Below are 25363 nucleotides of genomic sequence, written 5' to 3'. Positions count from 1 at the left end.
GACAGCTCCCACGTTTACAGTTACTGCTCCAAACTGTCTGCAGCTTGTCTGCTCGCAGCAGTTTGTTTTTTCCTGTAAGCATGGCCTTTTTTAACTGAAAGCTGGCATTCTGAAAGATAAGATGACAGTATGAGAAAAGTAGGCTATTTTGGGAAAATCTAAGTCTAAAATTGCAGTAAAACTGTGAGCCAGAGAACTATGTTGGCAGATTTTTATTTGAAATAAAATAGGAAATGCTTCGTACCAGCTGACAGAATCAGATCTTTCTAGGAAGTCAGGTTCTGTTAATTAAAAGTTACAAACCAAGCATTTTATTGAAAAAAGCATGAATTTTAAGTGATTAACAAAATAAATTCAGATTTTTGAAAAATGTTATTTGTAGGACATTCACATCAAAGATTTCATGGTTGACTGATGACACCCAAAGCAATATTCCAGAAATTAAATATAAATAAAAATGCATAAATAAGTGTATTTATATAATTATTGATAATCACTTTCCATAAGGAAATGCATTTTGGGATTAAAGAAAAAAAGTGTTCACTGCATGAAGGAGAAAGGAAACATTACATCTTCTCCAAAGTGACATCTTCAGCATGTCTGCCCTAATTCCTAACACATTCTGATGGCCCAGAGACAGTTTACATGCTTGCATCTCCTGAAACATTAAATATGTGGGAAAAGTTATATCAAGCAAAGAGCTTTTGTGGCACTGCTAGATGCCTGAAGGCTGTCTGAAGATCTTTCATATACTTTAGACCATTTGACAAACCTGTGTATCCAAAAAAGTAAAATAGCGAGGTAAATTAAAATAAAAGCATTTTTATATTCCATCACATAGGACAAATATTCTTACTTTATTGATGTATTCTGTGGAACTTCAAAGGAGACAAGCCGGCCTCCAGCAGAGGTATTGGAACTGGCATTTCCACAAGCCATATCTGGGGTTATCTGAAAATAAAAATAGCTTTATTTAACACTAAACACAAAATCTGACCCCCCCAAAAAAATTTTTAAATAATAAAAAAGCACCAATAATACAGCAACTATCTTTTCAGGATGGACAAAATCATTCACCAAAATACTGACATTAGAAACAAACAATCTGAAAATTAATCTAAGTAACCTTTTAATTTTTAATTCTAACAAAACCTTCCTGCACACAACTGTGGACTTCTAAAGGTATCTTCCTTTAACAGTGATCACATACTTAGAAAAAGATGAATGGGCTTCTAGTCATTTGAAACATTAAATAAAGCTCTAACATTTGCCACATCCAAAAAATGTTGCATCATTAATATAGGAGATTCTGGAAGATTTATAACAGCAGATACTGATACTGTCTTTCTACTATATTGAAATGTTTGTGGGTTGATTTTTTTGTTTGTTTTTTCAGACTGGTTACTTTTAAAAATATTTTCCCACTTGCTCTGACAAAACCTGATAATATTCTTTCCAAGTACCAGTTGCTTCAATAAATTGAGCTTTCAGATGGAGAAAAACAGTTAGTACAATTAAGAGTGAAGGGGCTTATTTGCCAAGTCTCCAGCAACTAGTAGGCATGGAAATCAGCTACTGCATGAACTGGATCAGGACACCATGCAGGATGGCATACAACACTGAAAAATCACAGAAACCTCCACATCTTGTGGAATAGTAATTTCATAAAGGCAGTTTGAAAACCACCACCATTTCCAATTACACCTTTATTTCAAATAAGTAATATTTTATATAATTGGCTCTTTCTATTTCTATTAAGTAGTTCTCCAGTATCTTCGTCAGCTATGAAATAACACACTATATTGAAAAAACAAAAAAATCAGTCAATCTCGCCATAAAATTATTAAGCAGGTTTTGCCATGCTATTTTTTAATTATCCTGGAATGTGTGTGCAACCTTTTTACATTAGCCTTATTGGAGAAGTGGAAACTGATACCTGACACACTTTCATGAATTAATCATCCACTAACAAAAAAGCCAGAATCTAATTTGTAATTCTATTTAAAATTCAAATTCATATTTTAAATGTTACTGTGGAACACCTGTGAAAACATGAAAAATAGAAGTCCAGAATATGAAGGAAGTAACCATTTTTAGGGGACTTAGTTGATTTTGATTCAGGCAGGAAAAATGCTCAATATTCACATCTCCCCAAAATATAGAGATTACTTGACTTATTTCTTCATTGCTTCATTCTCTTGTGTATATAATACGAATACATATACTTTATGAAAATAAAATGAGATGCAATTTTATTCTTTCCTTAAAAAAATAATAATAATTTTAAAGGGTTATATACCCATTAAAATTTCTGAATCCTGGAAGTAAAAATTATGGAGCTAACATTCAAAGCATGATGAAACAAAAAGGAGTTTGGCTAACACTCTTCCTCTTAAATTTGCCAACATTTATACTTTCATTTTCTTTGAGAATCTAATGCCTACTGGAACAAAGAAAAGAAAAGAAATCAACATCTTTATTCTTACACAGTCTCATAATATATCTAAAAATATACTCATTAGAATATTTATACAGTTTCACATTTTCATGCATCTTTTAGCTTGGAATACAAGGAAGAAAAAAAGTAATTTAAGCTCTTCATTTACTTTACTATTCTATATTAGAAGTTTGTAAAGTAAAGGGTAGATCTATCTTTGAAACTATAATAATAATAACAACAACAACAATAATAAAGCAAGAACTGAAAAAATTGGCTTCATAACGAGAGCTGAGTTAACCTTGTGAAAATGGGGAAAAAATATGGTTTGTAAAGCAATCAGAATTAAGGATTATTCAGCATAAAAAGCACAAGTAGAAAATATTTCATTGGTAACCAGAAGAGCAAAAAGCAAAATACAGGGGTTTGACTCCTCTGCTAGGAATACCTGTAATGTTTGATGTCCTTCTCCAAGTAGAAACAGCATTTGTAATTGGCTCTGATGTCATGTGTTATGAATCTGAAAAAATAATTATCTAAACCAGTAGGATGCTAAATGACAAAATTTTACAACAGCTGAAATTTGACTTTTTTCTACTACTAAAATGGTACTTGGATCAGAAAAAAAAAAAAAAAAAAAGGAAGAAACAGCAGCACTCATAAGGTCAAAAAAAAATGGTGCCAGCAGTACTCTATTTCAGACAAATACTATGGAGACAAAAATGATGGTTTTGACACCTGAATTAGCAAATAAATTACACAGAGTTTTTTTCGTATCTGTGGGAAATTTGTATAAAGATTTTTAAGCATGTCTCTCCTGTCTTAACAGAACAGCCTGCAAAACTGAAAGACTGAAGAATAAGAGCAAAGAAGACAAATATATTACAATAATAAAAGACACCAAAAAGATTAAAACAATCTGTGGTGGGTCTCATTCAAAAAAAAAAAAAAAAAAGAAGAAAGAAAAAAGAAAGAACGACTGGAGACCTAAAACAGAACTTACTGGAAAATAGAGTGAAAGAATTTTGAGAAGGTAGAATAAAGAGCATGTGATAAATTCTGACTTCCTATTCTAACCACTCTTCAAAATTTTAAAGTGAGATGGTTATAGTCAAAAACACAAACAGACCACTTAATCATTTAAAAATAAATTTTCAAAAACCAAAAAACAAAACAAAACAAAACAAAAACCACATATGCCTTCAATGAGATCAAACTCTTCCAAAACTCCCCTGCTGCATCCAGTAGTACAGATCCATTAAGCCAGCAAGGAAGCTCCTTGGGGAAGAGACTTACAGATACAACACAAATGATGCAGCTGTTTTAAAAATAGTCACCGAAGAAAACAAAATCTTCATGCACCTGCCAGAGCCTGAGGTATGGTTAGGAGCTGCTTACAAAGATAAGCTCCTACATCAGCACAGAGCTTATGCTCTTTAATATATTACTTACAGTTTAGACTTTTTGAATACCAAATTTCTGAGAGGAAATATAATATTCCTCTTTATATACATATATTCCATAAGTTTGTATCTTAATCATGTTTTTGTATTTTTGTTTTGTTTTTGAAAAGAACATAATATACAAAAACTACATTTCTGTTTCAACAGTTTTAATAGTATTAACATTTTGAGTCTTTACATGAGTAAAAGAAGAGCGTCGTTTGAGAAAGCAAGAGAGAAGTCTCCAGAAGAACATCTATTACTACAGCATCTCCCTGGACATTAAAAAGACAGCAGTGACTTGACTAGGTGATTACCTTATCAGTCCATAGTACTGGCATGGATGAGATTGAAAAGGAAATCAGCTGCACTACCCAGGAAGAGATCAACAGACTCTGCTCTTCCATATTATACCTTTTCTAAAAAAATAAATAACGTGAATTGTGGAGATACTCACATACCAACCTCCATATATACACATAAATCAACATGTCCTGGAACACAGACAGAGACCCCAAGGGAATATTTTTACATTGGTCCTTTTATTACTTTGGTAGATTAACTGTACTGATCTTTAACTTGACGAGGCTAAAAAAAGTAACATAGAGATTCTAAGACTACATTTATGCAAGCATACATATGCACAGTCTTTCACTACTGATAATAGTTCTCTGAAGATATTTGTTGTAAATGAAATTTCATAGCATGTTTCTTGGAAAGCTGACCACACCAACATTTGCAATTTTACAAAGCCTTATCACCACTGGTATGCTAATCCTGAACAATGCAAAAACACAGTCATTCTGCTACAGCGATAAATGTTCACATTCCTTCTGTATCTCAACTCTACAAGTTTAAAGGACTGCAGAAAGCTTTTACCTCCTGCAAAACACACCACACTGTCCTCAAACTTAAAAGTAATGACCAAAACACATTAGCCTTAGCAGTTTCACAATACCCTGTTAATAAGATATTGATGAATATTTCTGAATAGTAATGAATATTTCCAGTCATAGAACATTTTGACCAGGAATTTTGAAGACTCCCTATGCTTGGAGGTATTCAAGACTTGACTGAACACAGTTCTGAGCAACCTGCTCTGGTTGACCCTGCTTTGAGCAAGGGAGTTGGACTAGGTGGTCTTCAGAGTTCTCTTCCAACCTCACCTATGCTGTGATTCTGTGAATAAAAATTCTCTTCATGAGCCAACTGTCTACTAACTCTTTCCTGTAAATTGTCATTGTAACTTCAGTGATATCCCAGCTTTCACAAAACCCCACTCCAGCATATAAAACGAGTGCTTCATTTTGAAAACATTCCCAAGGGTTACACAAAAAAAACTTATAGACACGTGCAAACACTTGCGCAATGTGAAGTGGCACTTTCCTCCTCTGTTAGCTCTGAAAGTTCTCTTTGGTTATTCACTTATCTTTCTGTCTCAAAAACCATTCTCCAGCTATTACTCCTAATGGGGCAAGAAAGAAACCTGCACAGCCTTGCAGCCAAAGTGAAGTTGGGCAAATTGGTTTGGAATTAAACAGAATACATGAATGAACACATCGTTCCCACGCATTCTTCTTGAACTAAATAAAAGAGATGTATATAAACTTATCTTCAAGAAAATTGTCAAGAAAAAAGTAGTACTTACAAGGAAAAAAAATGCTCTAGGCTTAAAAATTTAAAACATATGCTTAAGCATATTTGAAAAGACATCATGTTAATAAAGAAAGTATGAAAATTAGTTCTTCGAGAAAAACAAGACTGTGCTAGGGTGATCTCCCATGAAAATTGTATGTGGTCATTAAGAAAGACAACCTTTCCTTTCTTCAGTAGCACAGAAATAGTCATGATGAATGCATTATGAAGAGTGTTCTTGCAAATACTCTTTCAAATCTTTTTCCAAGGGATTGCATATTAACTTTTAATTCAATAAAGTTTCATAACTTCCATGTTTGCCTCTTCTAAACATATAACTACTTTTTCATCAGGATAAAGCCTGCAGGATTTCTTCTTTTCCAAATCTCAAAGGGTGACAAGAAATATCTTTTATTTTCTGAGAAATATAACGTCTGTCAGCTGTCATTTGTGCAAGGGAAAAAGTACTGTAGAGAACTTAAACAGGTTAGATACTGACTACAAGATCTTGAACTGCTGTCTGCAGAAAATTAAAAAGGAAAAGAGATGTAGGAAAAGCCAACATAATAAAATGAGAAGAGAGGGATCAATTACTATCTTATTTTAGACAAGATGCCAAGCAATAAGCCAGGATCATTTCTGGCACAGAAACCTCATTCAGAACAAAATTATAAAAGAAAAGCAGTTCCCTTGTCCTTCAGCATGAAAAAACTACTGCTTCCAGAAAGCTAGTGTTATACAGCTTAAACCCCACACAAATGTATTTGCCTCTACCCTCAAGAGTCTCATATGGGATGATGCTTGAAAGAAAACCAGAACAGAAAGAAAATAAAGGCTTCCTTCTAACATATCTCACCAGTGGGAGAGAAAAGCAGAAGTGTTTAGAGTAGGAGTAGTGCCTCCCTGAAGAGCACCAAGGGAAGGCTGACAGACTGCATCCAAAAACAGTATCAAATGAAGAAGACTTGCCAGTTATTGTAGCACTGAAATTTAACAGAAGGAAGTCTACATATCTACCCAGTAAATTCTGTCACAGTTTGTGTTTCTTTGCTCATCTGAGCTAAAGCTACTTTGTAGAGTCAGCAATCACATTGCCAAGAAGATGCAGTAACAGAAGATTCTGATGCGCAGCAATCTTCTAGATAACATTACTAAACCTTTGTATTACTGACAAAGGTTATTAATGTCAATATTACGTGAAGCAGTAGATGCTTCAGCAAGCATAGTAGGTTATCTTAAACAATGACAGTTTCTCAGATAAATTGCCTGGGTAATCATATTAGTCAGATGCCTTCTTGTCTCAAGCTGGACACCAAAATGAATGCCACCTTCATAAAATCTTACAGTAAATCATTCAATCAATATTATTTCCTTGAACACGTAATGGTCATTTCTTATGCCAGAGCATATGGAGCTGTTCTGAATAATAGAGGTAAGCACTGTGAAAACAAGCTCTTAAAGCAAAAACTCCACACCGTCAAATCTTTACATGAAGACTACAAGCTCAGGTCATTGGAGTAAAAGCTAGGAAGTAAACTTCACCAAAGTCTGTCAGGTCAGCCAGAGATACTTCTACTCCATGTGCTTTTACATCAAAGCAATGAAAGGTAGTAAAACTTTCAGGTGTTTTTTCACTCAGACTCTCCAAAACTTCGAAGTGATTCCTGAAAGAGTGGCTAAGAATCCAGATACTTCTTAAAGACAGCATCATACTATCAAAAAAAAAAAAAGTCCTGAGCCCCCCACCCATCAATATAGATCCAAACTGGCAGGGCTTCAATATCTTGTCAATTAGACTCTCAATAATTTTCTGTATGGTAGTTTTGTCCTGAAAGGGGATAGGAGGGTTTTGATGTTAGGAAAGCTAGTATTTATGACCATCCATTAAACTTCTTTCAGCAATGGAGTATATTAAAATATTAATTCTGTGAGCTTCTCTTCAGTTTTGTTTGAGGATACTACGCTTTTACAGATGTTTTGGAGTTGTTGGGTTTGTTTGTTTTGTTTTTTGTTTTTTAATAATTTTTAAGGGTATCACTTATAAAGCAATGTATATACCAAGTCATCTATTAGAATGGCATTTGTGTAAAAAGTTCCATACACATATATCGTAGAGGAAAAATTTGATGAAATTACAGATTATTAAGAAAGTTAAGACTATTCTAATGAAATCTTTGTTTCTGTCAGTCTCCTTTGTTTCTAAGATAACTTTTTCTAAAGGTATAAGAAAAATAATACAGACTTCTGGAACAAATCTTACACACAGGTATAAGAACAGCTGTCCAAAGTCAAACCAAAAGTCTACATACTCCAATACTTTGACTCCAATAGCAGTTATAAGAAGGAATGCCAAGAAAATTGGATAAGAAAAGGGCTAGCGTGTTTCTGCTAGCCTTCACCCATTTGCAAGCCAAAGGTTTTCCTAAATTGTCATTTCTAAGGATGGAGTTTCTATGTATTTAACAACCTCAAATGGATCTCCCCTCCTCTACCCACAGTGCACTTCAGAGGGAGGGAGGAAGGAAGGACGGACAGACGGACAGACATTTAGCAACACAGAAAGCACTCAAAGATTGAGTGAAACAGAGACAAAAGTCTCTGTTTCAAGCACAATTATTCCTTAAGCATATTCAGTTGCTGAAGAGCAGGAGCACCCTCTTTCAGGAGCTTCCACGTGGCCCAGCCACACTTCTTTAAAAGGTATACAGTTTACTGACTGAAAATGCATGTAAAACAAATGCTGTCCCCATTACAGGGGGAATTATACATTTACTGTAGCCCCTAATCACTAGTTCCAAATCCTAGAATCTGAGCAGTAGTATTGCAGTATAAATGAATGTTAGACTAGGACTCACATGCTTAGCATTCTAATTCCTGGCTGCGCACCTGGCAAATCACTTTACTGCTCTTTGCTTCAGTGTCTCCATCTGTAAAATGTGAATAATACTGCTGATTTCCTTCAAAAAAAAATTGAGCACTATTAAGGAAAAGTAATATATGGGAGTAGGATACTGCTATTCGTACAGTTGATTTTTACACTGCAGCCTTTGTTGAATCTATTATTTGATCAGTATTAATGGAAAAAAAAGAAAGAAAAAAAACACTTTTTTTTTCCTTCTATTATTGGCTAATATCTATCTTTTCTACATTGTAACCTGAAAGATCATTGGACTGGAGAAATTTGGGCTGCTATTTGTATCTCTCTTGCAAGTGGAACAATTTAGTTGCCTGAAGTGGGAAAAAAAGATCTCTTTCAGCATCTGAGTACAAAGATAAATCCCTGTTCTATTAAAGAAAACAACAGATGATTTTTTTTTCTCTTAATGGTTTGTAGTTTTAGGCCTAAATTTGCATAAGAAGGAAAGATTAATTTGTTATAGCTAGAGCTCTGTTAGAAAATTAAACTGTATCCAAAGACTTCTGTATGTTGTTTACTCCTTCAGGCCTTATTGAGAAAGCTTGGTCAAGTATGCACTGAAAACTATAATCCTAGTATCTAAGGAATGAAGAAAACTTTCCAACTCTAACCATATGTCATGCCTTTCTTAGAAGATATACTTCTCTCAGGAGTCCTTCCTGAGACACCTACCATGGAAAATTCATCCTTGCAGGATTGAGAGCGCTTTCGTTTGGAGAGATTCTGGCAAAATTTCTCTCTGTGCAGACAGACAGACAATAGAGTTTGAAGAACGTTGGCTCACTTGTGGCATCAGTACAGATAAAGGTCAAAAACAGGCTGGCTTGGAAGACCAAAAAACAAAAGCCACCTTTGTGGCCTCTTAATCTCAAGGAAGATCAAAGGAGTAGATTTTTGCAATACAAAACCTACAGTTACTTTTTTTCTTCTTCTTCTTTTAAGAGAGGGCAAGAAAGGATCAAGCTTTGCAAAGCTTTTAAAGCTACTAGGAAAGGTAGTATTTTCCTGCTTAACGCTTAACCCTTTACTCTTGAAGCCTCCTCCGAAGAGGCTTTGGAATATAGACTCTCAGGCATATCAGTTCTCCCTTTGGTTTAATATAGATCAGAGAAAATGTCTTGAATTAGCAACTGGAATGTTTTTCTTCCACAGAGGTATCTCTCTCTTACTGTGAATTGCAAAGAACATAAGATCACTATGTTACACGAGAAAGACTGAAAAAAATACAAGACCTATCACAATGAATTAAAAACATATCAGGGCAAGTAATTTCTAATAGTATAACAACTAATCTCCATATTAGACTTACTAATGTGATTGATAAATTCAATTTTAAGAATTGAAGGTAAGAGAAGACATGCAGAAGGATGAATTTCAGCTATTAAAATACCTACTTGTGAACTATGTGTTTGGCTGAAATGCTTAGTGAATCTATCTGAAAACACAAACCAGGCAGAAATGTTACTTATACAATACCAGACCACAGACTGAGGAAGACACATGAGGCAAGACAGGCACAGGGAATGGCTTGCCCTTAATTTATCAGGACATACAAAGCACCCATGCAGAGATGACACTGCATTTAAACTAACTAATAAAAGCAGATCAGTATTTGTTTCTGCTTCAGTGCTTTCTCTCCAAAATCCATCCACAGTACCTGACATATATTCTACTGTAAAATAATGGATATGAGTAAGGGCATTTCAAGAAATAAAGCTCTGTTCTCCAGACATTGCCGACCCAAACTCTCACCGAAATGTGATACAGCCCTATAACTACTTGTACCTCAAATCTAATCTGAGAGTCATAACATATCCAATATATATTTTACGCAGGTTGATTTTATTTTCAAAAGCTGATTTAAATAAATATTAAAGGAGACACAGGAATAAATTTGTTTGGACTAGCAAAGAATAATGAAAAATTTAACATTTTCAGGAATTAAACTCAAACTTGTTCACTTTTTCATTAGGTAGTGTTAATACACCTCGGAAGTATCATAATTCATGAAACGTTAGAAACAGATACAGCTGACATTTCACTTATTTAATCCTGAATAAACACAAATGAAATTACTTTCTTCTACAATGCGTTCTTCATTAAGAAAAAGATGTCACAAGGGTTTTAATTCTTTGTCTACTGAAATTAAAATATTTCTTCACAAACAAACTTCCCCCCACCCCCACTGCCCCAAAACATATGTTCATATCTATGGCAGAGACTGTTCTTTGGGATGCATTTTGCACATATGTAGTATTATTACAGGTGATCTCCAGATCAGCTTGGAGACTTCCGGTACCAACTGCTGTAGGAACAACATATGCACTAGCACTGGCCTCACATCTTCAAGTAAGAGAACAGCAACGCAGTTCTAAACCATCCTTGCAGTGACAGACTTGAAAGCAGCAGGGAGGAGAATGGTCATGTGACAGAATGAATTCAATATACACATGGAAAAGGTATCAAGAGATAAATAATTCATTCTTCTCAGTTAAGTTGGTGAACAAACATACTTCCCACCTATACATGATTTGCACATGTAAAGACAAATATTAAACAGTAACTGGGTAAGTTTGGGATTTTGTTTTACTTCAGCAGATACTAGAGTCTATGTAAGACATCGAAAAACTGCTCTTAAAACAAAGAGTGCACAAAAACAGTAGAAAGTACAGATCATTTCTTAAGTATTGTATGTTCTGTGCTTTCTAGTTGTAGTTTTGCTAAATATTGTAAGATTATGGTTTTACTAAGAGGTACAACAAATTTTTAAAATTTTCAGTTATTCCTTCACCACCATTAGATCTCTGCAGTTGTGTGATGTGGGATATATTGGCTGACTGTCATTTTTAATCCTCAAGTAGCTATGTTTTCTTAACAGAACAGGGACAGTTTTCAAGACACCATGGGATTATAATATATATATGTATTTGTCAAAGGTATTGTTTTAACCTTCCGATTTCCCTAAATTCGTATGATAATTGGAGATATGGGGTCATATGAATAACTGGAATAAAAAGATAAACAAGTAAAATAAAAATCTGATTTTGAAGAATTATCTAATAAAATGCATCTTAAAAAGGCCAAGATTAAAAGCCCATTACCATTAATAAATAACATTTTTTGTGTGTTTAATTTTACCAGCAAATTAACTCAAGGCAGAGACTGTATCTTCAGCCCTCTCATGTAGACATCCATGACGTCATGCACAAATGACAACCCAACAATGATAACACTTAGAAGTTCCTTTCTGTGCATTTTTACTTAAACAGAATATTCTCACCTCTATTTCATCCCATTTCAGATCTACAACTTTCTGTCCTGCTTTCGGCTGCCACGTTGGTAACGTCACCGTTGCTCTTGAGTGCGGAAGAACGATGTCGGGTTCCAGTGTGGATGAGACTGGCCTGCTTTGTCTTGGTGACGATGGCTCCGTCGGCTCAGAGACCGGAAGGCTGTGAAACGAGTGCTCACAATTTGTTCCTTCATAGCCTTCACTGCAGATGCAGAGGTAGCCATCACTGCTAGTGCTGCAGTTGCCATGGTGACAGGGGTTGCTGGCACAAGGGTCTGAAACGAACTGCAGGGAAAAAAACATCATATGGGTCAATTACTGCATATAAAGGATGTGTGTGTGCTTCACAAATACCATAAAACAAGATTCTTTTCCCCTTCTGTATTTATCTTCTAAACGTATTTATGAACAAAGCTCATCTTTGATACATCTTAAAGAAAGTAAATTTAAAGGATTAAAAAATATAAATTAATCTAGATTCACCACTGCTCTCAGAATATTGCAAGCAAAGCGATGAACATGAAGTAGGAGCACGGCCACTGCTCATAACCAGTAATTTTCAAAACAATCTTCAGAGTAACCTGTCTAGGGAAAAGAACAAAAATCTAGAAATTTAAGGCAGTAACAGAAGTAGGAATGGGACATTGACCTCACAGAGGTCACCAGCTCAGGATGTAGCTGTGTGTTGTCAGAGTTTACCTCATCATGCAACCGTGTTTATGGACATAAATTCTGTTTTATAACAGCTGGGTCTTTCGCCTGCACTTCATTTAGAGGACAGCCGCTTCAGAATCTTACTCATTCTGGTGCTGAAAACTTCCTAATACGAGTGATTAGGGGAAAAAAACAATGCTTATTTTTAACACAGCATTTGTAATAGAATAGAATGGGAGCTCAGTGATGTGAGAAAAATCCTGTCCTATGCTCACCTGCTTTCCTCTGATTTCTGCCTTATCTATCAGCTAGCTTGAACTCAGTTTCTTACATCATCATTGACTTCTAGGTGAAATGTCTCTTCCCTCTTCCACACCAGTGTTCACATCCACAAGATATTTACAGAATATGCTTACAAACTCATCTCAAGTTTCACCTGATAGACTAAACAAGCCAGGCTTGCTCAATCTCCCGGTGCAGGACAAGCCCTGCATTAAGGGGGCCGTTCTCACAACTTGCACTCCGAGGCCTAGCACTGCCTTTCCAATGCATCAACACTTCTGTCTGTCCTGCAGATAGCTTCCTGACACTACCTAAGAAATTTTTGACTTAGTCAGAGCTACATCACACTGCTGACTCACTGCCACCACTTGAGCAACCAATACAGCCGGGCAGTTCCTTTGGTTTGTCCTCACATTAAATGATAATCAGTCCATCACTGGAAACAGACATTTTCTCAGTCTTTACATGCAAATTTCATGCAAGTGTTCCAGTACTATTAGTTACCTAGTTCTTTCCTGTACAGTATTTCAGTCCTTCCCTGCATAAGCAATGCTGCTTCTTAATATGTTTCTCTAAAGCACCACAGTTATGATAGTTTTAACAATTATTTAATAATAAATAGGAATTGCATAAGCTTTATATATCCTTAATGTGAAAATTGCCATCCCTCTAGAAATGACCTGGAATAACTTTACTTATAGCAAAACATAACAGGCACTTAAAGTCCTTAGCTTCAGGATCCTCAGAGATAAAAACAGGTATTGAATCTACACTAGGAACTTTACCTTCCCACCAGTTCAAAGGCCTGGTATCAGGGGTAACAAATCCTAATGTTACACTTTTTACACATATCTGAAACAGTGCTAATATTGACCTTGGTTGGAACTTCTTTGACTAGAATTTTTGTATACTCCGGCCTCTGTAATATTTTTAGCCAGAAAACAGAGGAAACATTATTATAAAAGTTAATTTTGGAAACAGTTAATCATGAATGTTAGATTTTGCACTGACTAATGCAGGAGAGTTAGAGGCCATGCAATACAGCCCAAAATATACAGTATGCTTGTTTATCTTGTCATTCGGTTATAGCTCTGAATGTTATTTGCTTTGCATGGGGACACATCTCATACATATTAAATGATATATCAGACATCAGGCACAAATTCCGACTTCTTCATTTTTAAAACCCAACTGTATATTGAGTTTATATATACTTGATATATCAAGAATCAAAGAAGCATTGACTTTTGTGGTCAGGTTGGCTTATCTCCTTAAAGTCTCTACATCCTTCAAATCAACAGAATATCTATGTTATCAGAGACCACTTTCTAGACCACTTCTCAGCGAAATCATGAAGGGACAAGGACAAGGGCAAGGGACAAAACCCAGTTTGTTCTATAGTTTAACTATATTTTAAGCTTGCTTTCATTTCCAAATAGCAGAATTTTTTGTGCCAATTTTCTTTTCCTTTTAGATTGTTGAAGATAAAAATTGTTCAAGTGTGAACAAAGCCCAGTTCAACTATTGTTTGCAACAGTTCTTCATGTTCTGGTGGCTTGGACTAGATCTGAGTTTCAAAGACATGCAGCTCTCCTATTGTTAGATAAGCTCTTTACTCATTCTTTCACAATTAATCCAAATTCACCTTAACTCATTTTGATTAATGAATCAGCATTCATTCTGCTCTGAGGAAATTTAATTGTTTTTGTCACACGTGAAATGTTAACATTATTACTGCCAAACCCTAGGAACACAAAAGCAAAAAACATTTTCAAACAGTCACAAAGGGAACTTTTTTCCTCTCAACTCAATATATCCATTCACTTTACAAGCAAAATAATCAAAATTGTGCTGTGATGGATGTTCCTTGCTGTAAATGTTTTTGAGCTTGGCCAAGCACTGAGCAGGAAGAGATGTACTTGCTAACAAGCACTGCTCCTTGCTGCCTGTGCCACACACCGAACACCACCGGCCTTGGGAGCTGCCACTAACATTCCCCACACACCACAGTGAATACAGTTAAGACTGCTTGGTTTGTACAAAGAATTAAAATAGGTGAGCGTAGGTGGAGAACTTCACTACGTGCTTTCTCAGAATCGAGTTTTATGAAGTACTTCATAAGAGTTTTTAAGATACCTTTCCCCCTTTTTTAGCTACTATCAATTCTAAAGCTCTTTTTCCTTTCAGGAAGCTTATCAAAATGAACAAATGTCCATTTTGCATGTAGATTCTCTGTTAAACCAAATAAAGTTCATTTTGATTGGTGGTTACAAAGAGATGAGGAAACAAAACTGATTAGTCAGTGTTGGTTAGGGACTTTCTATGGCCCTGTCGTAGGTGGCAGCAATGGTTATGGAGGACTCTGAGAAGCAACAGGACACAGTGGACAACACGCCTACAGCAGAACAAAAAGGTAGCAAAATTTCAGGGCTAAAACTTCAAAGAACTTTTCAAGTCCACAGAAAAAGAGTAAAAAACTTCCTTGATCATTTTTTTTTTTTTAGGCATTCCTTGTGAAGTTCACAGTATTTTGAAATATCACTGCACAGAGAAAAGGAGGACACAGGTAACAGGTATCAACATAGCTACTGATTAAACAAGAATGTAATATAATGACTACCAAAAAATCCAGATGTTCTTTAAGATGTAGAATTTCTATAATCTTTGTAGAGAAAGTATATTTTGTATGTAAGTCTCTTGTTGGTTTTGTCCTAATTTCTCTGTTTAATAGTCTGTTTTCATAATATACGCATTAACTAAATAGGTACAGTCAGCATTGCAGTAGCTAGCTGACAAAGCTGAATTAAAAATCATAATATGTATGCTCATGTAATTGCTATCTCATATACCTGAACAGATGTAATTTTTAGAGTATTCTTCTAATAAAATCCTAAGATTGATACATATCAAGGTGACCTTGATATTGCAGTTCTTTTTCCAAAGGCGGATAGAATATTAACACAGGTACTGTACAAAAACGAGGCTTGTTTAAGAATCACATTCACAAACATGGATTGTTTGCCAGTCAGTCCAATTGTGTCCTAAGGTTTTAGTTTCAGATAAAATACAGCAAGATGTATATCTGCAAGATCTTTTCACCAGTACTCTTTATGGTGACACCAATTTGTCATTTAATGCTCATTCAGTGTCTCCCCAGGGTGGTTGCACTTGTTCTACCTGGACATGGTCAGAAAGGATCCTCGGGAGAGCTTCGAAAAATAAAATGATAAACCTAAAGAGAAGGCTAAAATGAGCTGCTAAACACTACGCAAAACCTGTCTCCCTCTTGCAAGTCTCCTCTTAGATACGTTAATAAAAACTGAACCAAAATTTAGTTTTTTATCACCATTTCCTACAATCACGGATGACCTTATATACCAACTTCTAACTTAGCTTTGGTAAAATATGGAAAGAAACGTGGGGAAAAAAAAAAAAAAAAGAGTAAATCCAGTACTCAGATTAGGTATTCAGCTAATTGTTTAAAATCATGTACTGACTTCTAATCTGCTAACAAAGCCAAGCTGCCACAACAATGTCAAACGCTGGCATTTTACATTTGTGTTCAGCAGCACTCAAAACCTCCAAAATGGTCTTCAGATATTAAAAGCCAACAGAGGCCAAAAGCCACTGGCTCTGGATCCCTGAGATGTTTTTTCTACACAAAGGATGAAAGTTGTGGTTTTCAAATATGTAAATTGACTTGAGCTGGTTGTGATTTAGACTAAATGTGTTCATCTTCATGTGTTCAGCTAAAAACAGATCTTAAGAGAAATTTAAATCTGTAGAAGAAACTGGCACCTACATTGCTGAAGAAATGCCCTGATACAAAAGTAGACAACTGCTCTACAGGAATAGACCATGGGAAGATCCACCCTGTACCACCAGCCCGGAAAAAGGATTGAATGCATCAACTTCAATCTATGCACTGTACATTAAAAGCCACCAAATTCTGAATACTTTAGCAAGAAAATAATTAAAACCTACACTCTTAAGATATTATCAATTTGTTTCTAATACAGTAAGCAGAAAAAATCTTGCAACTGTTTTATTCTTATATGCACATCTGAAATATCATACCATATTTGCATATGCAGCAATTTATGAAAAAAAATGAAACAGACTTAAATCTTCTATATAGCAATGACAATAAAGATTATCTAGAAATGCAATCTCTTTGAAAAAATGGCTTATCTTCAAACTATTATTTAAATTTAATCTTATTCAAACCTTCAGTCCATTGAAGTTTTAAATCCCATTCTATCACACAATAATCGTTAATGCAAGCTAGGAAATGGAAGACAAGAAAACAGGATAAATTGAAATAGAAAAAAAAAAAATCAGATGCTCCAAAGAGTGTCCACAGAAGTATTGACATTAGTAAGTTAATGATTCCATTCTATTTTAGGGAAATACATTTTTGGGACTTAGTGGGCCTCAAGCAAGCAATGTGGGTTCAATTTCTGACTCCCTGAGACATCCTGTGTGACCAGGGAACAAACAGTCAGACTACCTCCACCTCTTTTCTAGCTAAAGCGGAGATTACATTTCTTTTCTCACATCCCCTGTGTTATTTGAACAGAACAATTTTTTTCACAATGGGAAGCACAGGGCCAACATAGATAAGAAATCTCTGGTGGGAGTGAAATACAAATAAATAGAACAGGGAAACACAGCAAGGCTAAACCTGTGACCTGTGGCTATTAACGTTTGTTTATTTCTTATTCCACCTTTCTTGTTTCTTTCTATGGCTATTCAGGTTTCTTCTGAACTCTTGTATGCTTAGACAAACAGAGGTGTTCAGAGAAATATCCAGCAAAAAATCTTTAAAGTTAGTAAATATTTCTAGTTTATATGCTCTTTTCTAATTAATCCTTGAAAGACAGCAAAGTCCTACTGATACTGCATGCTTAGACACTATGCTTATCATCAAAACAAGGTCTGCTTGAAAACAAGCAGCTTGAAAAGTACATTAATGTTCCAATTATAACCAAATTAATAATAATAATAATGACAATAATAAATAAATACATAAATAAAAGAGTGGTTTATACCCTGGGCTAAGAAAGTTAAGATGAACGAGATCATCTCATGAGAATGTAAAAAATAACCAGTATCAGCACCTTGGCGCACACAGACTTCTCCACCTTAAATGTTCCTGAAAAGTTACCTTCAAACACTTTTGTATATGTTTAAGAACAGTCTTGCTACTTACATGAAAGTATTTCTCCTATCATATGTGGAAAAATACAGTACTATGTCATGGTGAAACATTGCCTGACAGGGCGCAGTGATGACTTGCAACTTGATCAGGTACCACCATGTCCATACAGGAATCAGAATGTCACAGTTTGTCAGATAAAAATAATAATAAACAAACAAACAAGTAAAGAAATAAATAAAAGATGCCTGTATGGTACTATTTCTAACTAGGAGTAGCTATTGCCTGCTGTGAACTACGTCAGTCTGAGCCTTGGGTATCTGCAACTTTAAAGAATAGGCAGACCACAAAGTGTTGGAAAGTGCTTTATACTAAAGTCCTGGAAGCCAGAACAATCAGGGCTTTTCTTCCCATCCTGGAACACCGTGTAAGCAAGGAGGAAAAAAAAAAAAAAAAAGAAAGAAAAAACCACCTTATATATTGCATAAAACATTAATATGGCAACTACATCAGTTTCATTTATTAGAAACTCACTACAAGCTCCAGCACAGTGGGAATTAATCAAGATTTAGAAGGCTAATGCCAAGAACTGTATCCTGCTGAAGTGACAATGTAAGCAACATTCTTCTAGAAATAAACATTTACTATTTTCCCTTAGCAGTTCCACTCAATGCCCCAGCCCATCAGGAAAGACATCAATAAGTGCAATAAAGAAGAGAAACCTTTATCAGATAACTCAGAACATGATTCTTTGAAACACCGTTAACTGTGAGCATTCTGGATTGCTTCCAAGCTGCCATTCTCATCCTATGAGTTTTGAATACCCAGAGTAATGAAACTGCCAGTGAATGTAATAAATGGATAGAAAACATTTTCTTTACTTCAGTGAAGCAGCAAAAAAATGCCTAAAGAAATTGTCTGTCTAATTGAGACCAAAAGCATGGCTGCCCAAATCTATTTGAAAAACCAGCAAACATAACAAGGCAAATTTTAAACAACACGATGGATTTTAAAAGCAGAGTGCCAGCAAATGGGTAAGTTACCCTTGCATAATAAGATACCATACATCAGCTGCTTTGCTATACCTATCCTCAGGCACAGTCTAACCTTGAGGCATACCGAAATAACTACAAAATAAATTGAGATTGCTTTCTGCCTGCCTCAACAAAAGGAAAACATCTACTTCACAGTAACCATGGAGTACTGCTAGATGTGAGCATGCACATAAATAGTTATTGAGAAGCACTTTATAGGTTTTCCTCAGCTTTTCTCATCAGATTATTGTTAGTACTGTTTTTTGGTATATTTTCCTATATCCTCCTGGGAAAGGCCATTCAAATTGTTTGCTATTTCTGTAGATACAACGGATTTAATATTACATTTCCAGTAGACAAGCTAAACCAACTTACCCTGTTTTTCAGCAATTCCTCCACTTAGCAAAGATGTTTTTTTAAAAAGAAAATGAAGTCAGGGTATCCATTCTGAAGATAAGATAGGTCAACTACCTGGCAGAAAGAATATAGGAAGTACCTATAGATCTGTAAAGATTAGCGGTGAAGTTTTTTACCTCAGCATCATCTCATTTTACTCTCAGTAAGTGTTGGCAACCTACAGTGTCATTGTTGAACAGGACCCCAGTGGCGCTCACATTACTGCTTGTAAAACTGATGGGTAATTCTGAACAGAAACCATTAACTTCATTACAGTAACACAACACATTGGTTTGTTTATATCTTATGCTATTATTTCATTATGAAACCATCAAACAGTGAAAGAATCATTAATGGTGTCTTTATTCTTAATATTGTTTCCATTTTCAGAAGTGCTTTTTTCTTGAGTAACAGTGGGGTGCACAAAATATTTTTATGCTAGGAAATTGTGATATGCGATGATATGAAAATTCATAATATCTTTACTTCTAGAACGACCTTTCTACTAGTTTCAAACACGTCATTCACTTGTGAGAAACTGAAATTAAGTAAAGGCCATTCCTAGAATATACTTCCTTATATTGTTCTAGAAGTCATTAATTGATCTTAAAAATGATATGTAGCATTCTATAAAAAGAAGCAAACAAATATGCCAACTTATATGCAAAGATTTTTGAAGATTTTTTAAAACAGAAGATTAACCAATTCAAAGGAACTTAACTGAAATTAAACATACAGGTCACTATCTAATTCAAGGCTAATAACATTACTTCAAACTCCTGAAGTTCTGCCACAAATGCTCTGAGTTATGGTGAAATAAGGACTAACACAAAGAGGAATAAACTTCCAATTTATTTATGAAACAAAAAATCCTAAGCAATCTGACACTGGTGTTTTCAGAACTGACTAGAGAAGTTACTCATCTATTCTACTGAAAGTAAAAAGAACTTGAATTCCCAAATCTTTACCTATTTTGAAAACAACAGCATGATATAGCCTATATTCAGGTATGTCAACAGATGCCAACACATGAACACGTTCTCTCAGCATTCTCTGCATTGCTGTAGTGGTATGTTACTTCCCATTACTGCTATTTTTAAAACTTTTTCCTGTGCGTATTATTTTAGTTTTAATCATCTGGGCCCAGGATTAGAATTGCAAAACCCAGCTAAATTTTGCACGTAGTTATTGGGGGGTTAATACTTCACGTTCAGCAGAACTGACAACTTAAAGGGATCCAGAGAAGAGAGATGCCAATCTGAAGTAGTTGCCTTCAGTTCTCAGTTTGGTCATCACAGGAAGTAGGATTCACAGCCTTCTTTCTTGAATTGGGAACCTAAACAGTTTTTCTGGTTACAAGTGATTAACTCACTTGTTTTTTCTTTAAGTCAGGGTCGGAGGCAACGTAGAAAGCCAGTGTCTTTGTCTCATAACCAAAGCGCCTGCCTGCACATAAAGAGCAATGTCCAAAGAGTTTCAAATCAACATCCCCTAAGAATTTATCATTTAATGCAAAAGTAATTGGGTTAAATATTTGAACAATGTTCATATATTTCGAGCAGAGATAAGAGCCCAAAATTTCTCCGCTTCTCCTTGCTAGCACTCCATCACTCACTCCCGCTGACGCTCCTTCCCATCCTCACTCACTGTGGCCCTGTGATTCTTGCTCTGCGAAAGCAGTTTGAACTACAAAATTTTATCTCACATTTTGTGACAGGCTGAGTGAACTCGGTTACGTCCTGGCAGCTAACACACAGTAACTTGTTAAGAGATGACAGCAGCAGCATATGCCTGCACCTTGAGAATAAGACAATCTTCAGATGCATAAAATAGGTCTCTATATGCGCTGGCTAGGGGTAGCGCATTTTTATCCCTAACTGAAATAGCTGTTTTGCCCAAACAGTATTTCTTTGTGTCATCATTAAAGTCAGTAGAACAACCTCTTGGGGAACATTTTTTTTAAATCAAATTTATCTTGCGCTCCAAAAGACCTTCTAAATTTTTATTAGGAATAAACTTGATGATTTACATAACATACACAGTAACAATTGTTTAGGGTTTTATCTTTCTAGTCAATGCTAATATAATGCTAATATAATTTTTCTAATGTCATGTTTTATTTTCTTGTAATTTCAGTCTCTAGATCACTCTCATGTCTTCTATTTTATAATTACAGACTTTTCATTTCTTTAGTGCAGAGGACTCAGCCTTCACACCAGGAAAATTCAGACTGGAATCTACCTCAAAAATCTCAGGTCAAGGGAAATGGAAATTTTGAATTTAGCCCATGCCTCTGGAACAGTGGCATCCATTCTCAAGGCTCCTGTAGCAAGTTACAGGGAACCTGTCATTACAAATAACAGAATTACTCCTCAGTGTGCTTTTATTTATTTGTTCCTCTTGATCACATCAGAGATAACAAGAAGAAAGTTGTTTGTCATAAGATCTTCCTTCCGGCATGCCCAGGATACCATTTATACTCATTGTTCAACACGATGAAAGATACATCCAGAAAAGGTAAGATGACTTTCAGTAAAGTAGTGCCAAGCAACCAAACTCATCATCTATCATTTCAAATCTGCCCTAAAGATTGTAGCTGTTACCAAACGCATTACAATATTAATGAACACTGCCTGGAAAGGATTTATCCCCCCTCTAGATGATGATGTTCCCCTTTGTTAGTAATTATTTTAGTGGGGTCTTTTGTGCCAAATTCTCTCTTATGAATCTTTGGAATACACAAAATCAGATAAAATACATCCCATTTTCCTAGCACTAGAGAAGGCAGGTCTGTGACCTAAACAAGCCCTTCTATGAATTCACTATATTAAAAAAAAAAAAATACATCTGTCATCAAATTACACCGTGTGCACACCATCATTTTGCTGTCTACTACAAACCCAAGGGACAAGAGTTGTAGTTTTTTGGTTTTTTTTTTTTTTTTGGGGGGGGGGGGATTGTCTTTGTTTTATTTTTAAACAATACTGTTTTAGAGCTTCTTTCATGTCTACAAATTTATCCTTTGGTCATTTACCCTCGCTAATTAGTAAAGACTAATTGCAGCTAAGCTGAAACATGTCATGGGTCATTCCCCATGTGTTTTTTGGCTTGTTTTCACCAAATCTTCTTTGTATGATTTCAAACCTGCAACCTTAGCTAATAATCCCAATACTGATTTATGTCTATGTTATGTAAATCACACAGTCCCTTATTGTTTTGATGCTGTGAATTATGTTCATCACTTTTTGAACTCAGCAATACTTCATGGCATCTAAAAACTGATGGCAATAGCTAAATTGTAGAACTTTTGTGCTAAATGAGGAAATACTCCTTTTGTCTGATTTTAAGTTTCTGCCTGGTTAATTTCATTATATATCCCTATTCCTTATTCTATGAGATTTATTAAACATTCTTTGCCTTTACTGGGTTAGGCACAAACTTTATGAGGTTCTGTACGTTAATCTCCTGCACACATCTAGGATACACCGTGGCAATTACCACATGAATCAAAAAGGTAAGGATTTACAGATCTGATCATGATTATGCTGGGAAGTTTTATATTTACTACAGAGACAACAGCAGCAGGATTCTAACTCCTGAAGATGGATTTAACAGCTTTTTGTTAATTAGAGTCCAGTATGCATGTTTGCATTTTTAATTAAATTTTCTGGACTTTGTACATTTGCTTGTTTTGGTTGGGTTTGGTAGTGGGTTTGTTTTGTTTTGTTTTCCCAGGATTTCATTAATTCTTGTGGCACAACATTCATTTTTTGGTGGCAAACATCAGGGCTTCTGAAAGGTACACTACCATAACAATTTATGATAATGGACAGCAAGAGACTTGTACAGGAGTGCTTGATAGAAGTTAAAATATAAGGAGAAATGTTTATGGATATCCTTTTCTTCCAGATTATCAGGCATTTAGAGGCTGAAGCCCTTACCTCCTTCTGAAACAGCTGCAAGAATTCAAGGGAATTTTCCCTGCCACTGTAAAAGAAACCCAGGTTGTTCCTGTAGTTTTCAGCCAGCCTATTGCCTCCTGGTCACATGCATTCATGAGGCACTTGCATGCTTCATGTCTCTCAAGGTTTATCTCTCGTGTTAGTCACAATATTAAAAATGCTACGTTTCCTGTTGTAACTGCATTGAAAGCTGGTGATTTAGGAAACATTTGAAGAGGCAGCCAAACACTGAGTCTACAAATAGCAAAGCAGTATAGTATGTTTTGCACAACAGTATCTCTCTAGTGGCCCACCCAACTTGATAAAATTCAGTTTGGACATGCATGGATTTACATCACAGGATGAGACAGAATCTTTTGACGCATGTTAAATATTCTTGAAAATTATTGAAAACTACACTTCTACATCTTGCAACAGTATTTTATTCTTCATCTTCAGCAAACATATAAATACTGAAACAAACTAAATAAAAAATTGGGAAAATTGGAAAAGAAACATAAGTATTTTAAACCTCTGTTACAGGCATGCCATATAGGAAGCTTCAGATGATAGGAAAAAAAATGGTTCATTAAATCCCTGCTGTGCCATATCCTACATATCTTATTGTGTCAGGTTACATGATAATTTAAGATACTACACAACGGCTATTCCTTCTGAGGATAGAAAGTACAATGGGGTAGGAAAAGATTCTTAATGCTGTATCTGCAAAATGACAATCAACAACATAACCTCGTTATGTTTTATTATTATTATTATTAGTCCCTATTCCTGAACTATTAGTTGCTTCAAAAATTCTTTAATTCATATGAGTGGTTAAAATCTGACAAAAATATGGAAAAGAAAAAAAAAAAATTTTTTCCCTTCTGGTTTCTTTCCTTATGCCCAGGAGATCTCTCAGATTTGCAGCGTTCCTTCAAGATTCCACTGAAAGTCAGAAAATTTGAACACCATGATGTGATTAAGAGATAATGCTGACAAACCTCTTAAAACATTTGCCTTTTCCTTACAGGAAATTTTTTGAATTAAAGATGTTTAAGATATTTTTCTGAGATATAAGATTTAAAACAAAATTATCTTCATAAAAGGTTCTTCTGTTTAGTAATTCCTTATTTCTCAAAAAACATTTCATAGTGTGGAAGAGGGACAAGTCTGAAATCAGACAGGAAAGAAATGCTGATTCCAGAACAAGAACAAAAGAAGCTAAGAGTAGTTAATCGGGAGAGCTAAAATATATTTTGACAACACAAGAGAAAGAAGTATTACATTAATCAAAACATCTAGTCACAGGATCTGTTTGACTTTCTAACACTGAAGATGAATCATGGGTTTGGTTTCTTTATTGCAACAAGACAGTTACAGATGAAACAGAGGGAGAAACATGGCCAGTGCTACAGCTTTTAGCACAAAGAAATTGATTTGTATTGCAAAGACAGAAGAATACAATTATTTTTTGTATATAAATACAAGTATTTTTATGTATATTTTTATGCTAACATTCTCATATAAAATCATAGAATCAAAGAATTATTGTTCTATGTTTTCATATTCCTATGTAAAATCATGAAAAATGAGTCAGCACTAAATACTTGCTAGGCTTTGTGCTGTATCTTTAACCTGAAATCTCCACCTAAGGACATGTCCTTGAAGCATTCAGCTGCAAGACACTCATAGAATATGAATTACTAACATTAAAAATGAAAAACTAAGAAAGAACTATAACACGAGTATTACTTTCTGAAACATTGGACTAAAGAGGCAGCTGGACACTGAATGCAGAGGAAAACCAGTTAAATTCTAAACCAGTTGAAGACAAAAATGTTATTTATACATACATACCATACATGTATAAATAATCTACATCATTGCTTTTACTTACAAGGTTAACATGTAGAAAGAATTAAGAAATCCATCTATTGCAGGGCACACAGCAGAAAGTCTTTTTAGAACTATTGAGACATCCTGTCTGCAACATAAACAACTTGATCTAGTTTGGGGGGCTGATCTAGTCCCATCTTTCCCCTCTTCTGGAAAAAATCAGGCTCTTGCTCAGCTTCCGAAAGGCTTTCTTGTGAAGATCTTCAACACTCCACTACTACTTCTTGTTCAAATGTTTTTTAAGGTGTCTATAAAAGCTGAAATGTATTATGATTGCAG

At 35.2% G+C, this 25363-nt stretch overlaps 1 protein-coding gene across 1 annotated transcript in view; it reads right to left on the bottom strand.

Moving 5' to 3' along the window:
• DNER (delta/notch like EGF repeat containing) overlaps positions 1–25363 on the bottom strand; it is a 121163-nt gene that overhangs the window by 63515 nt on the left and 32285 nt on the right. Inside the window, exons 2-3 of the mRNA XM_050712537.1 lie at positions 11712–12008; positions 857–951 (exon numbers count right to left, since the gene is read on the bottom strand). Coding sequence (XP_050568494.1) covers positions 857–951; positions 11712–12008 — 392 coding nt within the window. The remainder of the gene's footprint in view (positions 1–856; positions 952–11711; positions 12009–25363) is intronic.

The sequence above is a fragment of the Cygnus atratus genome, chromosome 9, assembly GCF_013377495.2.
Source record: "Cygnus atratus isolate AKBS03 ecotype Queensland, Australia chromosome 9, CAtr_DNAZoo_HiC_assembly, whole genome shotgun sequence".
Lineage (NCBI taxonomy): Eukaryota > Metazoa > Chordata > Aves > Anseriformes > Anatidae > Cygnus > Cygnus atratus.
The sequence above is the reverse complement of the archived record's forward strand: the minus strand, read 5'-3'. Positions and strand labels throughout refer to the sequence as shown.